General features: G+C 33.8%; 1 protein-coding gene across 1 annotated transcript in view; it reads right to left on the bottom strand.

The window, feature by feature from the left end:
• The window catches only part of DPYD (dihydropyrimidine dehydrogenase), an 868,613-nt gene that overhangs the window by 609,771 nt on the left and 243,121 nt on the right, over positions 1-15,721 (bottom strand). The window contains exon 6 of the mRNA XM_046016334.1: positions 4,148-4,344. Coding sequence (XP_045872290.1) covers positions 4,148-4,344 — 197 coding nt within the window. The remainder of the gene's footprint in view (positions 1-4,147; positions 4,345-15,721) is intronic.

Genomic DNA, 15,721 nt, shown 5'->3' with positions numbered 1-15,721 from the left:
ATTATTACATGATTATTTCTGAAAATAACTTTACTGCATAGACTAGGCAATAAACATGTTTTTTAAAAAAATCTATTCCAGGCATCAAATGTGCTAGATACACATCAATAAACTGAAAGAAAAGGAAAAAAAAAAAAAAACAAAAAAAAACCACTAATGCATTTAAATGAAAAAAGGAAAAGAAAAAAGGAAAACTAATGCATTTATCCTCACCTGACATATTCTCTGTTTAAAAGAAAAAAAAGCTAATGTAATTATCATCATCTGACATATTCTACATTTGGTTTATTGTTTGTTATTGTCTGCCTCCTATCATTAGAGTGTAAGCCCTATGAGAACAAGAACTTTGTTTTATCTACTTTTGAGCTCCAGTGCCTGAGATAATTACCAGCACATAGAAGATCAATAAATATGGAAGGGGGGATGGAAGGAAGGAAGGACAGGAGGGAGGGAAAAGGTATGTAATATCAGGTCATGGCTTTCTGTGCCAAACTAGATGCACTGTCTCCTAGATTACGAGGAGCTACTGAGAGATTTCAAATTGAAGACTGATATAATCAGATTAGAAAAATTACAAGAAAAATGAATTTGAGAAAGACAAATCAGGAAGCAAAGAGAACCATTTGGAGGCTATACTGTAGTGGTGAGATGTTAGGGGCATAGAGGTGGAAGGGGTAAAAGGGCATTTTAAAAAGTATTCACAAATTATAAATTGCCAGGACACTGAAGAGGAGTGCAAATAATTCCCATCCGTCTTGATGATGCCATCCACTGAGAGAGTAAACTCAGGAAGAGGAGCAATATTTGTATGATGTTTATGAAGAGAAGTCCAGGAGTTGAATGTACAGCCAGGACAGAGAGAGAGGTTAGGACAAATACAGATTTTTAAACAATTTGCATGTAAGTGGTAATGGAAACAAGGAGAGTAAATGAGATCACTGGCAAGACTACATGGTAAGAAAGGGGATCTAAAAGAATGGAAGACAGAATTTCATTGGAAGGATTACTTCCCAAGTTTGTTGTGCTTATGAAAACAAACTTATATTCCTCTATCTGTGCTCTTCTAACAATCTAAAGTGCTGAAGAAACTATTCTTGTGGCAACCATAAATCCTTTAGTACTGTCAGTGGAGTGTCAGAAAACCTAAAACAACAACCACCCCAAATGAAACAAAACAAAAACTTTATTCCGTGTTCATGTTTCTTTCAAGTGAGTGGGATTAACCTGTAACAACTCCCATTTTTTTCAACTCACAATTCTTATACTTTAATAGATCTTTGCTTCTGTGTCTTATGGTACAGGTACCACACTTTAAATTTGTGTTATATCACATATTTTCTCAAAATATTTCCTATTGGTATAACTATTTCACCTAAATCCCATTTTTCTTTATTGTGAACTAATGCGATATGCAACAGACATAGTGAAAATGTTTGAAATAACTAAAGCAAAGGAAACCATTGCTCTGACATTACAAAAATGTCATAGTTCATGTATATTAATTTTTATAAGGAAAAGACAAAACCAAAAGTATATATTTATGCATGCACACTTACAGTCTGTTAATACCATCTTTATTTCTCTTTGTTACCATAATATCAAGGGCTTTAACCTTTTTAAACTTCAAAAAAGAAGCCACAGTGGGAGGAAAGCAAAACTACTGATTAATTTAATATTGTTGCCACGTCAAAAAATCAATCATGTTCAATGCAATAGGGATTAAGTCCTTGCTATCTTTCACCAACCAACTTTAGTGATTTTTTTTTTTTTAAAGTGGTTGTGATACTAATTCACCAGGGATAAAAGAATCTGTTTGGATGCAAAGGAGAAGGAAAGATAAAACTTGACATCACCTCTTTAAGCAACTGATTTCAAATACAAAGCTAATTTAATCTTTTTTAGCCACTTTGAAGATACAAGAGAATGAGAGGCATCTGTAAGTGAGAAAACAAATTAACAGGAAAAGGTTGTGGTTGCAATGCTGGCTAAATTCCAGCGTCAGTTTTTATAATCCTGGAACAGCGGCACATAATGCGTCTTCCAAGGGACAGTCCAAACGAGGCTGATTCAACATTTCATACTGTCCCTAGACACTGGGAACGTTCAAAGGCAAAGGAAAGAAAATAAATCAAAAAAGAATTTTAAAAAATGTTTGGTCATTAATCCAGGAGAATCTGTCCCACTAGAAAATGTTCAGCAAATACATAAAAATACAAAAGTTTAGTGTTAGTTTATATGATTTAGAAATGCCTATTCTGCATTTGAGTTACAAAGAGATGGAGATGCTAGCAACCATAATAATATACCAAAATTGTCCACACAGAATAATTCACACACAGGGCCTGTTCCATTTTAGGCTTCTTGTGAAAATGCAATTAAGGGGCAAAAAGATTTTTCCTAGACTACTAGGGTATACAACAATTAAGTTTGCATTTTTTAAATTAGCTCACATATTCATTGATGTGTATAATTGAAAAAAAATGTACAATGCTTATACATATGTTGCTAATAGATTATGTTTTTCTTAATTAATAAGGCTATGGTAAAACACTATTAAAAAGATAGTCTAAATCATCCCCGCAAAATAATATATTAGGTATTTACATTCCAGGAATAAATAAAAAATTTCATAAGACATGCATAATCCCTTAAAAGTCATAGTGGTGAAATGTCAGAAAAAATAATTATTTCTTGACAATCAGGTTATTTTTTTCTTCAGTTTATGCTTCAGAACCTCTTTAACAGGTTTCCCTATTATATGATATGGCTTGATAATTCAGTCAAATAGTTTCATATTAATGCAAAGCTTATCTTGGGTTTAGCATATAATCAGCTAACCAACATTGAAATTTTATCATTATTGACACAAATTTGTAGGTTTTGTAAAATATAAAAAACATAAGCACAAGATTTGGTCATAATTTGATTAAATGTATTCCTTATGATGTTTAAATATGATACACTTATTTTGAGAATAGTTCAGTAGCCATTACATTTAAATGCTAAGTACAACAGATATGCCAAATGGCAGTATTTTAGAATTCATAATTTTCTGATGCAAGATGACACATTTATGAAAAATAACAATAAAGTAATATTATTAACTTCCCACCAAAATTCTTTCCATTTTTACATCAAACTTTTTTTTTACATCAAACGTTTTAAGCAATACCCATTACCTACTTATTATAAATTTTATTTCATTCTAATCACAAAAGTAATATATGTTCACTATGGAGTTCTATTTACTTTACATAAAGCAAACTTCTCCATCCAATTCCTTTTTTTAAATATGTATTTATTTATTTTCGAGAGAAAGTGCAGGGGTGAGAGGCAGAGAGGGAGAGAAAGAGAAAGAATCTCAAGCAGAGTCCCTGCTGAGTGTAGAGCGCAAGGTGGGGCTTGATTTCAGGACCCTGAGATCATAACCTGAGCTAAATCAAGTCAGACAATTAACCAACTGAGCCACCCAGGCACCTTCTCTCCATCCAATTGCTAAATGTGGTTTGAATATCTGAAAGTCACTGATACAAAATAAATATTTTTCATTTCAATGAATGAATCTTCATGGGACTAAAGACTATGACTGATTACTGATTTACAACAATGATGCTGATTAAATATAGAATATTAGTAAGGAAAACTGTATAAATGTACATTAAAATGGGACAATTTTAGTAGACTGATACAATTTTAATCAAATGCAAAACTTAAGAGATTAAACTCAAAATGTGTAAGCAGGACAAAATGTCTATGTACACAAGAAAATGAATTGTCCAATATTCTATAGAAACAGTTTTTCCGATCTCTAATTTCTGTAACTTTCAGATGTATCTCCATTAAAGGACAGATTCACAGAGATGAAATGCATTTTTATATAACTGATTCCTCCATCCATAAAATATTTTGCTGAGATTTATTTTAAATTCACAGAACTAGACAGGGAAATTTTTAAAATAAATGTTGCTTAATGCCAACTGTAAATTTAATGTGAATAATGAAATAAAAATTGAGCATTTGGAAAAAGAACATTTAAAATACCATCTGTGAGCTTGAAGCTCCTATATGATCATAAACTAACAATATTCATAATTACTTTATGCCATCATTTTTGATACTATAAACATGAAAAAAATGTAGGCATTACCTTAAACCACCAACATATTCTTGCTTTTCAAAGATAGTGATGTCAGAGTAGCCTAATCTAGCCAAAAAGGAAGCACAGCTTATACTTGCAGGCCCAGCACCAAAAAGAGCAATCTTTGCAGAATAGGCTTCAGGCATTTTTTCCGGAGGAGGGAGAGAAGGATTCCGAATTTGTGTGATATTCATTGTTTTGAACACCTGTGAAGAAATCAATTGCCATCGTTAAAAACTGTAAACTAACTTTTATATCCTCAAACACATTTTAATGTTTCAAATGCATTAATGTTTTAAATAGAAATAGGGAGTAAATTTTCAGTATTAATACATTATAATTAGAAGCTCTGTTGGGTCAAGTAGATGACATCCTACACTTGACACTTTCTCAGTCTTTGGAATTCCTTTCCAGGGTCACACCTCCTCCGGGAAGCATTTTTGGCTCATTTTACTTGCACCTCTCTGCAGGCCAATTTAAGTGCTCCTTCTCTGAGATTCTACAGTGTATGTTATATGCCTCCAACATAACCACTTACCAATGTATATGTGTCATATTTCCATGTTTGTCAGCTGAACATTTTTTCATTGACTCATTGACTCAGAGAATATGTCATTTGTAAACACACACACACACACACACACAACTTATTATGCTTTAGGTAGTTTTACATAATGTTAGCATTGTACTATCAGCAGTTAGCACTAACCAGGTGCATAGAAAACATTCAGTAAATAATTTGTTGACATATGCTTTTGATTATGATAGATTAGCTTTTAAAGGACAAGTTTTAAGAATATTTTGGAAGCACTGGGGAGCTACCTGAAGTAATGGGACTCTTGTACAGGACAACAGCTCAGAAGAGACAAAAAGAGATTTTGGCAATCTCCTAGAGCTATAGAGACACAGGGTTTGGGGAATATAAGAGACCAGAAATCAGAAACAGAAGAAAGTGCAGAAAAGTGAGCTTAATTCTTAAACTGCATGATTAAAAGGCTAGGAATCTAAACAGAAAATCTCTGTAAAGAAGAGGGGAACTTCCTGTACTCTGATGGTCCAGAGGAAACAAAAACAAGTATAATAATAGCTAAAGAAGGGAGAACCCTGGCAAACAGTCAGCTGAAACTCTTGGAAAGATACTCTCTATAAGTGGGACAAACCAGAGGTAGAAAACCAGCCTGAATCATCTCAGTCCTGTGAATGAAAGTGATTAGTGATTAGTCCACATCGCATTTATTTACTAAATGATAGGATGGACCTTCTGTGAAGGATAATAAGTCAACCATAGTCTTTACAAATCTTCATATACAAGGCCTAATTTTGGGTTACAAAAAAAAAAAAAAAAATCTTTGGCTTACCAACAACTAAGAACTAAAAACTGCTTAGAAATAAAAAGAAAAAAAGAGAGAGAGAGAGAGAGATGCATATAAAATCCAGTAACTGTAGTTACCAAACATAGATTTTAAAATAACAAGGATTAATATGTTCAAAAACTACATAATAAGAATGTGAACTATAGGGACACAAGCATGGCTCAGTTGGTTGAGCAGCTGCCTCTGGTTCAGGACATGATCCCAGGGTCATGGGATCGAGCCCCACTTCAGGCTCCCTGCTCAGTGGAGAACCTGCTTCTCCCTCTTCCTCTGCCTGCTGCTCTGCCTACTTGTGTTCTCTCAAATAAATTAATAAAACCTTAAAAAAAAATAAAAGAGAGGGAGAGCGAGAGAGAGAATGTGAACTTTACCAGGAAACTGGAATTTGTAAAAAAATAAATAAATAAATAAATAAAAGAAATTAAAGAAGGAAAAAAAGTGAAAATTAAAAGGGGGTAAAAAAAAAAACAAAACACCTAAACACATGTATTTAACAACAGATGGGATAGGGGAACATAAAAGGGCAGGCAAACTAAAGATGGGTCAGTAATAATTATTTAGACCAAAGAATGAAAAGCAAACCAGAAGGAAAATATGGAAAGAAAATAACAAAAAATAACAGCAAACAAACATGAGAAAAAAAGACAACACATACAGAGCTTATATATACATAATTGGGATCATTAAAGCAGAAGAGAGAAAATGAGACAATAGCTAGTGATACTTAAAGAGAAACAAAGAACTTCTCCAAACTAATAAAAGACATAAAAACAAGAAGTTCTAAAACCTTTAAAAAGGTAGATATAAAGGGGGCGCCTGGGTGGCTCAGTGGATTAAGCCGCTGCCTTTGGCTCAGGTCATGATCTCAGGGTCCTGGGATCGAGCCCCTCATCGGGCTCTCTGCTCAGCGGAGAGCCTGCTTCCCCCTCAATTTCTGCCTGACTCTCTGCCTACTTGTGATCTCTATCTCTCTGTCAAATAAATAAATAAAATCTTTAAAAAAAAAAAAAGGTAGATATAAAGAAACTCATGCAGATCTCAGTAAAATTGTTATGAAACAAAGAAAAGGAAAGCATTGAAAACAATTCCCCTCCCCCCCAAAAAGACATAATACTGTCAACAAGCAACAATAAAGGGCTGAAAGCTTTCCTCTCAAAAGAACTGATGGAAGACAGAAGACAATGAAATGCTATTTTTTTGAGCAATGAAAGAAAATATCTTCTCCCTGGAATTCTATCTAGAAGGAAAATATCTGGGGGCCTAGGTGGCTCAGTGGGTTAAGCCTCTGCCTTCTGTCATGATCTCTGAGTCCTGGGATCCAGCCCTACATTGGGCTCTCTGCTCAGCAGGGAGCCTGCTCTCCGCCCCTCTCCCCCACCTCTCTGCCTCCTTGTGATCTCTGTCAAATAATTAAATAAAATCTTAAAAAAAAAAAAAAAAAGGAGGAGACTACCCTTCAAACATAAAGGCAAATAAAGACATTTGCAAGGAATATCTGTTGGCAACAATAAAAGACACACTGAAGAGTATTAGAGGGAGATCTTCAGGAAGAAAGCATATCACAGATAGAAACACAGAAATACAGGAAGACATAAAGGGCACTGAGAATGATAAATATGTGGGTAAGTATAAAGGAAAGTATATAGACTATAGACTATAGAAGTAATAATGTCAAATGGAGTTTATTATAAATGAAAACTGAAATACGTGATAAAAAGTATCAGAGGTTAAATTGAGTCAAAGTGCACTGGATCATAGCACAGCCTACGAAGTGGTAAAAATACTAATATTGATTAGGCTGTAATCAATTTAGGATGCGTGTCTTATGTCTACAGTAACTACTAAAGGAATAATGAAAGAATCTTTAATAGCTAAATTCTTGAGGGGAAAGCAGAATTTTAAAAATTATTAATACAAAAGAAATAAAAGAGAGAAAATGCAATAATTGGGTGGAGGGGTAGAGTAGAAGAGTAGAAAATAAGCAGTAAGATAATGAATATAAATACACAGATGTGAATAGTTACATTACATGTAAGTGGATTAAAACTGCAATTAAAAGATTAAGATTATAAAAGTTATAAACCTTGAGCATAAGGACACAAAAATGTATAAAGGATGAAAGAAGTTATTCTATGCAAATACTAACCAAAAGAAAGCTGGTATAGGTATGGCACCAGTATCTGACAAATTAGACTTTCAGGCAAAAATGCATTACTAAAGTTAAATTATAATACAAATGTAAATCTGTCAGCAAGATTTTCCAATTTTAAAGTTATAGGTACCTAATAACAATTTCAAAATCTATAAAGAGAAACTGAACTAAAAATTTTCTATTTACTTCTCATCAAAACTTGACTGTCAGTAGAAGTGGCCTATGAATAAATGTACATATTAAAGGTTAATTATGTAAAATTTAATAGATTACATCACAAGGCTATTTGCATTTAATAGGTAACTCAGGCAAAGGTAGTTTTCCTTGGGAGTAAGGAATCCGGGAGATAGGACTTGATGTTTTTCTTGAAATTCTACCCTATACATCACCAACTACTCAAAATGAAGTAAAGGCATTCAAAATATTTAAGGAATATCCAAATTATCTCACTTAAAAATTAGAGATAAGGTGTTTGGGTAGTGCTGTCATTTAAGTGTCCAACTCTTGGTTTTGGCTCAGGTCATGATCTCAGGGTGGTGAGATCAAGCTTCGAGTTAGGCTCCATGCTCAGTGTTAGGCTCCATGCTCAGCGTGGCGTCTGCTCAAGATTCTCTCTCCCTTTCCTCATGCCCTTCCCCCCTTCTTTCCCACTCTCTCAAATAAATAAATAAATATCTGTAAAAAATTAAAGAGATTATTATCAACATGTACTGCATGACCTAATAATATAGTCTAAGCTAAATGGCCCTCACAAATGTCTCCACACCATTTTGTCCTTTCTGTCTTAATACTTTATCACATTTTACTGGTTTACTTATCAGGTGCTTTCCTAAAACCATAAGAGCTTTAAAAGCGGACATCATATTTTATTTCATCTTCTAATTTCTAGTGTTTTTATATAGAAGAGGGTGTACATATTAATGAGTTTAAATTAAATTAGTAATATAATCATTTCTAATTTCCAGAAAAATTTAGGGTTTTACAAATTACAGATATATCTTGTTGCTCCTTCCTTTACTATCCAAATAGTAAAGATTTTTCTCTCATATTATTATTATTTTTTAAATATTTTATTTATTTATTTGACAGAGAGAGAGAGATCACAAGTAGGCAGAGAGGCAGGCGGGGGGGGGGGGGGAAGCAGGCTCCCTGCTGAGCAGACAGCCCGATGCGGGGCTCGATCCCAGGACCCTGAGATCATGACCTGAGACGAAGGCAGTGGCTTAACCCACTGAGCCACCCAGGTGCCCCTCTCATATTATTTTTGAATCAACACATCTTTTTACCTATCATTTCTTTTTAACAAGCTGAAAAAGAATGAAATTCTAATTCAAAATTAAGAAACTTTTACTGAATTATTAATAGAAATGTATGGTCTATTATATTTTCACAAAGCAAGATTTCATATACTTTTCACAAATCAATATTTAAAACAAACCTTTAACATGACCAGGGAGAGCTATAGCTATTTCATAAGGGAACTGAATAAATGCTAATCTTTCTTATTTAGTTCAGCACTCACAGCTTTGTGAAGAATTAAGAACTTTCCTATGTTAAAATTTATTACCATTTACTAGCATTAAATGAACTAAATGGTCCAATCAAAAGACATAAGGTGAAAGAATGGATTAAAAACACATACACACACAGTATACTATAGTGTCTTGTAGATACTATATGCTCTCTACAAGAGACTCATTTTAGACCTAAAAACACCAGCCGTTTGAAAGTGAGGGGATAGAGAAATATCTATTATCAAATGGATGTCAAAAGAAACCCAGAGTAGGAATACTCATTTTGAACAAAATAAACTTTAAAACAAAGACTGTAATAAGAGACAAAGAAGAACACTATATAATAATAAAGGGGGAATTCCAACAAAAACACCCTACTCAACATTAATGGACAGATCATCTAAGTAGAAAATTAGCAAGGAAAAAACAGCTTCCAATGACACACTGGAACAGATGGATTTAACAGATAATATTCAGAACATTCCACCTGAATACAGCAGAATACACATTCTCTTCAAATGCAAATGGAACATTCTCCAGAAGAGATCACATATTAGACCACAGAAAAAGTCTCAACAAATTCAAGAAAACTGAAGCCATCCTATGTATCTTTTTTAACCACAATGCTATGAAACTTGAAGTCAACCACAAGAAAAAACCTGGAAAGACCACAAATACATGGAAGTTAAATAACATGCCACTAAATAAAGAATGGGCCAACCAGGAAATAAAAGAAGAAATTAAAAATACACATGGAAACAAATGAAAATAAAAACACAATGGTCCAAAATCTCCAAGATGAAGCAAAAGCTTTTATAAGAGGGAAGTTTATAGCAATACAGGCCTACCTCAAGAAGCAAGAAAAGTCTCAAACAACCCAACCTTGCACCTAAAGGAGCTAGAAAAAGAATAAGAAACAAAACCCCAAATCAGCAGAAGGAAGGAAATAATAAAGTTTAGAGCAGAAACAAATGTTATAGAAACCAAAAACAAACTAGAACAGATCAATGAAACCAGGACCGGGCTATTAGAAAAAAAAAAAAAAAAAAATCAATAAAATTAGTAAACGTCTAGCGAGACTTATCAAGAAAAAAAGAGAGGGTGCTCAAGTAAATAAAATTAAAAAATGAGAGAGGAAAAATAACCAAAACCACAGAAATACAAACAATAATAAGAAAATACTATGAAAAACTATATGACAACAAATTGGACAATCTAGAAGAAATGGATTTGGCTCCGGTCATGATCCTAGTGTCCTGGGATCGAGTCCCACATCGGGATCCTTGCTCGGCAGGAAGCCTGCTTCTCCCTCTGCCTCTGCCTGCCACTCTGCCTACCTGTGCGCGCTCTCTCTCTCTCCCTCTGACAAATACACAAAAATAAAATCTTAAAAAAAAAAAAAGTTAAAAACAGAACACTGGCAATCACACTACTGGGTATTTACCCAATGAACACAAGAAAATTAATTCAAAGGATTACATGTACCCCAATATTTATAGCAGCATTATTTACAGTAGCCAGGATATGGAACCAGCCCATGTATCCATCAATTGATGAATAGATAAAGAAGATGTGGTATGTATGTGTATATGTATATGTGTGTGTGTGTGTGTGTATATACATACATACATATATGTATATATATATATATATTAATTCAGCCATCAAAAAGACTGAACTCTTGCCATTTGCAATGACACAGAAGGAGCTAAAGACAAATGATGATTAGTGAAGTAAGTCAAAAAAAGACAAATGCCATATGATTTCACTCATGTGGAATTTAAAAAATAAAACAAACAATCAAAAGAAAAAAATAAGAGAAAGACAAACCAAGAAACAGACTCTTAATTATAGAGAACAAACTGATGGCTACCAGAGGGGTAGTGGGTAGGGGATGGTTTAAATAGGTGATGGGGATTAAGGAGTGCACTCGTTTGATGAGAACTGGCTGATGTATGGAAGTGTATGCGAGCTGAAATTAAAACTTAAAAATAATAACAAAAAATTTAGTAGCATTTACAATATTTCATTTTAACAAATTTTAGAAGTAGAAAACATAAGTTTTCTTAAAAGAATCATTTACTGGTGATACCTTACATAACAAAAGAGAGTTTAATGTGATTACTGAGGACTTTAAAGGCCAAAAAGTTTATTTTAAATCTGAAAGTAAGCTGTGACAATCAAATAGAATAGGATTTTTGAAATGTCTTTCTTGTCTCACTCCCCTGGAAGCAAGAGATAGTTTAGTTTTGAGACACTGAACATACCTGACAAATTCTATCCAATGGTATGCAAATAAAGTAGTAATTATTTAATAATACATAATACATAGAAATGCTCACCTAAGGACATTTTAATTATTTTTCAAGGGAGCTTCAAGTGTTCTTTTAAAAAGCTGTCAAATATACGGGGCACTTGGGTGGCTCAATTGGTTGGACATCTGCCTTCAGCTTAGGTCATGATCCCAGGGTTCTGGGATAGAGCCCAGCATCAGGCTCCCTGCTCAGTGGGGAGTCTGCTTCTCCCTCTCCCTCTGCCCTCTGCCTGCTTGTGAGCGCTCTCTCTCTCAAATAAATAAATAAAATCTTTAAAAAAAATAAAAGAGAAAAAAGAAAACTGTCAAATACTGAACCAAATAGATATATCTATTGAAACTCTGCTAATGTCAACACAGAGTTATAAGTTTTCAGGGGTTTGAGGGAATGAAAGCAAGCATATTTCTCAACTCATATAACACCAAAGACATGTACTGTGATTAGCTTCTGAAATGGGCAACCCCATGCTCATGAGCTCATGAGCTGGTTAATAAATACTCAATACACTACCTTTCTTAATACACTAATCTATGAATGAATTATTCTTTTTCCTGTTATGTTTTATTCTTTTTTAAGATTTTTATTTATTTATTTGACAGAGAGAGAGATCACAAGTAGGCAGAGAGGCAGGCAGAGAGAGAGGAGGAAGCAGGCTCCCTGCGGAGCAGAGAGCCTGATGCGGGGCTTGATCCCAGGACCCTGAGATCATCACCTGAGCCGAAGGCAGCGGCTTAATCCACTGAGCCACCCAGGCACCCCTATGTTTTATTCTTTTAAAGTAACTTTTTATTGCACTGGATTTTCTCCCTTGGCTTTGTAAAAGGCTGTATCAACCTTGATAGTTTCTAATGAAACAAGTGTTTGAACAAAATTTTGTGAATTTTATCACAAAGAACAGTAGTTTGTTTTTTAGAAGTCTGACTTTAAAATTACACTTCTTGGGGTCGAGTCTTGATGTCCATCTTTCTCATGGTGCATGGTACTGAAAGTGGGGTTAGTATTATCTATCTCATACGGTTACTACGAGGATTAAACTAGTTAACTCATGTAAAGCATTTAGAAAATTTCCTGGCCACATAGCAAAAGTTACTTCCTAATTCACCTCATGTTCAAATTCCATGAGGCAGAACATTTACTGTCCAACATGGTAGCCACTAGTCACATGTGACTAATCAAATTTATATTTAAATTCATTATAATTAAATAAAACTTTGGTTCTTAATAATAGTCATTTTTCAAGTACTCAATAACTGTATGTGGCTTGTGACTAATGTATTAAAGAACACTTCCAACATTTCTAACATGTAATAGACATAACCTCAAGAGCACAATGAAGATAAAAATGAAATAAATAATTATGAAGCAATGAGTTTTAGTATTTGTTACATTTCTTTTTAATATGATATATATGATTATAAGGTTACATAATTTAATTTTTAATTTTTCATGATGGTTGGTATTTAACAACCAGCTCACCCTCTCACGAGCTGGTCACATTATTGGAATCATGAAAATCTGTGAGCATTCACACAATTTTTTTTTAAACCTCTGGCAAAGTTATATCATCAAGCACAAACTTTGAGATATATCAGCTATACCTGCCAACTTCCTCAAGACCAGAATGACTAAGTGGCCTTCTATGCTTTTAAAAACAGTGGTGTTCTAGGTGCCTGGGTGGCTCAGCCAGTCCACATTCGACTCTTGATCTTGGCTCAGGTCATGATCTCCCACTTGGATTGAGCCCTGTGAGGGGCTCTGCACTCAGTGGGGATCTGCTTGAGATTCTCTCTCTGTCTGCATCCCCCTACTCATCGCTCACTTTCAATCTTTCTCTCTCTCTCAAATAAATAAACCAAAAAAATAAAACAGCACTGTTCAACTAATTTTCAACTGAAATACACAAAATGAACAATTTCATATGTACATAATATACTCTCATGAATATTGCTTGATTATTGCAGAATGTTTTTAAAAAATTAGCTAGGAAGTCAATTAAATAGCTACATAAACATTTGGGGGGCTGTTGATATACACCTAAGTACTTTATAAACCCAAGAGATGTGAATCAATTATTCATATATCTAAAATTGTCATTTTATAAAAGTAATTAATATATCTAGTAAAGTTAATGATGAACTATGTTTACAATAACAAATCTTGTGATTTTTTTTCTTAAGACTACCTATCCATAGATAGTACTAGTGGAAGAAGTAATTTAGACTATTGACTAAAGAGCATGAATTAATTTTGTCCTGAAATTTAGTCAATTAAAAAAAAAATCTCTAAAATTTAAGTAATAAAGCATATTTTTCATTTCCTTTTTTAAACCAGATCAGTTTTCAAATAAATGTAACTCAAAATTATAAATAATTCATATATAAATACTATATTAAGTCTACTTGTTACAATATCAAAAGAACACTTCCTAATAGATTTTTCTTGAAGTATAATTCCCATTGTATCATAATACAACAAAAACTTAATTCAAGACAATTAAACTCTTAAGGTGAGAAAGATCTTATTCTTTAAAACAAACTTTGGCTGTCATTCCACTGTTAAACTCTCTAAGATAGAATATTTTTCTAAGCAGAAGATTCAAGTGCCAAAACAAGTTAATAATGGAAACAAATAGGTTAATCAATATCACAAGGGAGTAATTCAAGTTCTAAAGATGCATGGAAAGTATGCTCAATATGTATGTCCCCACAATAATAAGGCGGGTATACACTGAGCGCATACCACGTGTCAGGCGTTATACTAAGACACTATATATATGATCTCATTTAGTCTTCAACAATTCTGTTATGATGGTACAATTATTATTTCCATTTCTCAGATGTGGAAGCCACTTTCACAGGTAAGGATTTTTTGCCAAGACCATTCTACACCAGAGCCTGAACTCTTACTGTTACTGTCAAATTCTTATAGGGATTTTCAATAAGAAATCATTATGCACATATAATTTTTCAATAGGAAATGTGTAACTGAAAAAAAAACTATTACATGAATTTATCTTTTGTAAGTCTAACATACTTAATATAGTCAATTAACAACAAAAGGTGGCTATACTTAATAAATTAAACTTACAAACCAACAACTGTTAATGAAGCCTTTGAAAAACACTGCACTACACCATTTGGTTTCCCTGTATGCTATTCTGCAACTTGAGAAACTGAGGTGTTAGCTGCAGCAAGAGAAACATGATCTTATACTCAACCCAAATAATTTATATTTCTATCCTTTTAAAAGTGTTCCTTTTCCTACTAATGCAGTTAGAATATTTTAAGGTTATTTTGCTTTTCTTTTTTTTTTTTTAAGATTTTTCATTTATTTAGTTGGGAGAGAGAGATTGAGAGAGAGAGAGAGCTTGAGAGGGGACAAGTCAGAGGGAGAAACAGACTCCCCACCGAGCAAGGAGCCCTTATGTGGGACTCAATCCCAGGACTCCAGGATCATGACCTGAGCGGATGGCAGTTTCTTAACCAACTGAGCCACCCTGACGTCTATGGACTATTTTACTTTTCATCAGTAGCATATAACAAACATTTATAGAGCCTTAAAATGAAACAACCACTGTGTTATATAAAAACAATGAAAAAGGATTTGAACTAGCCCTAAAGGAGCTAGTTAGGGGCTGATTACTAGGTTTACTACTCTTGAAATTACGTTTAGATACCAGTAACGGATCACTGACCATCTTCTACATGCTTTGTTAGGGATTTTACATAATTTTTTTTTTCACTTAGCATAGCTTGCAATCTGACTTTCCCTATGTGCTATGCAGTAATCAGAGTGTTTTTTCCCTCCCATCTGTAATCCCAGGGCATAGGAAAATTCCACCACATAGCAGGCATCCAATAAGATTTGGATGAATTTCAAAATTGCTGAACTCCTATGACAGTTCTCAACAAATGAGTAACAGTAACCAAGGGAATATAGTTCTTGTTCATTGATATAGAAGGACAGTTATTTGTGTTTGTTCTTCTTGAGGAACTTTTTAAAAGAGGATTTCCTTGCATAAATCATCTGTGATTTCTGATTTTTCACTTCCCTGAAAACTGTATTTCTTTCGTAACTCCAAACTGACTTGACTTTACTCGCATTTTGTCCATAATTTTCACATTGTTTTGAAGCAATGGAGAGATTATCTTGACTATAAAAATGAGAAGATTGAGACACAGAGACCATGAGATGTACCCCTAAGCCTCCTCACATACTGGAGAAAGAAA

Source organism: Meles meles, chromosome 1 (genome assembly GCF_922984935.1).
Source record: "Meles meles chromosome 1, mMelMel3.1 paternal haplotype, whole genome shotgun sequence".
Taxonomy (NCBI): domain Eukaryota; kingdom Metazoa; phylum Chordata; class Mammalia; order Carnivora; family Mustelidae; genus Meles; species Meles meles.
This window is presented reverse-complemented; position numbering and strand designations above follow the sequence as displayed.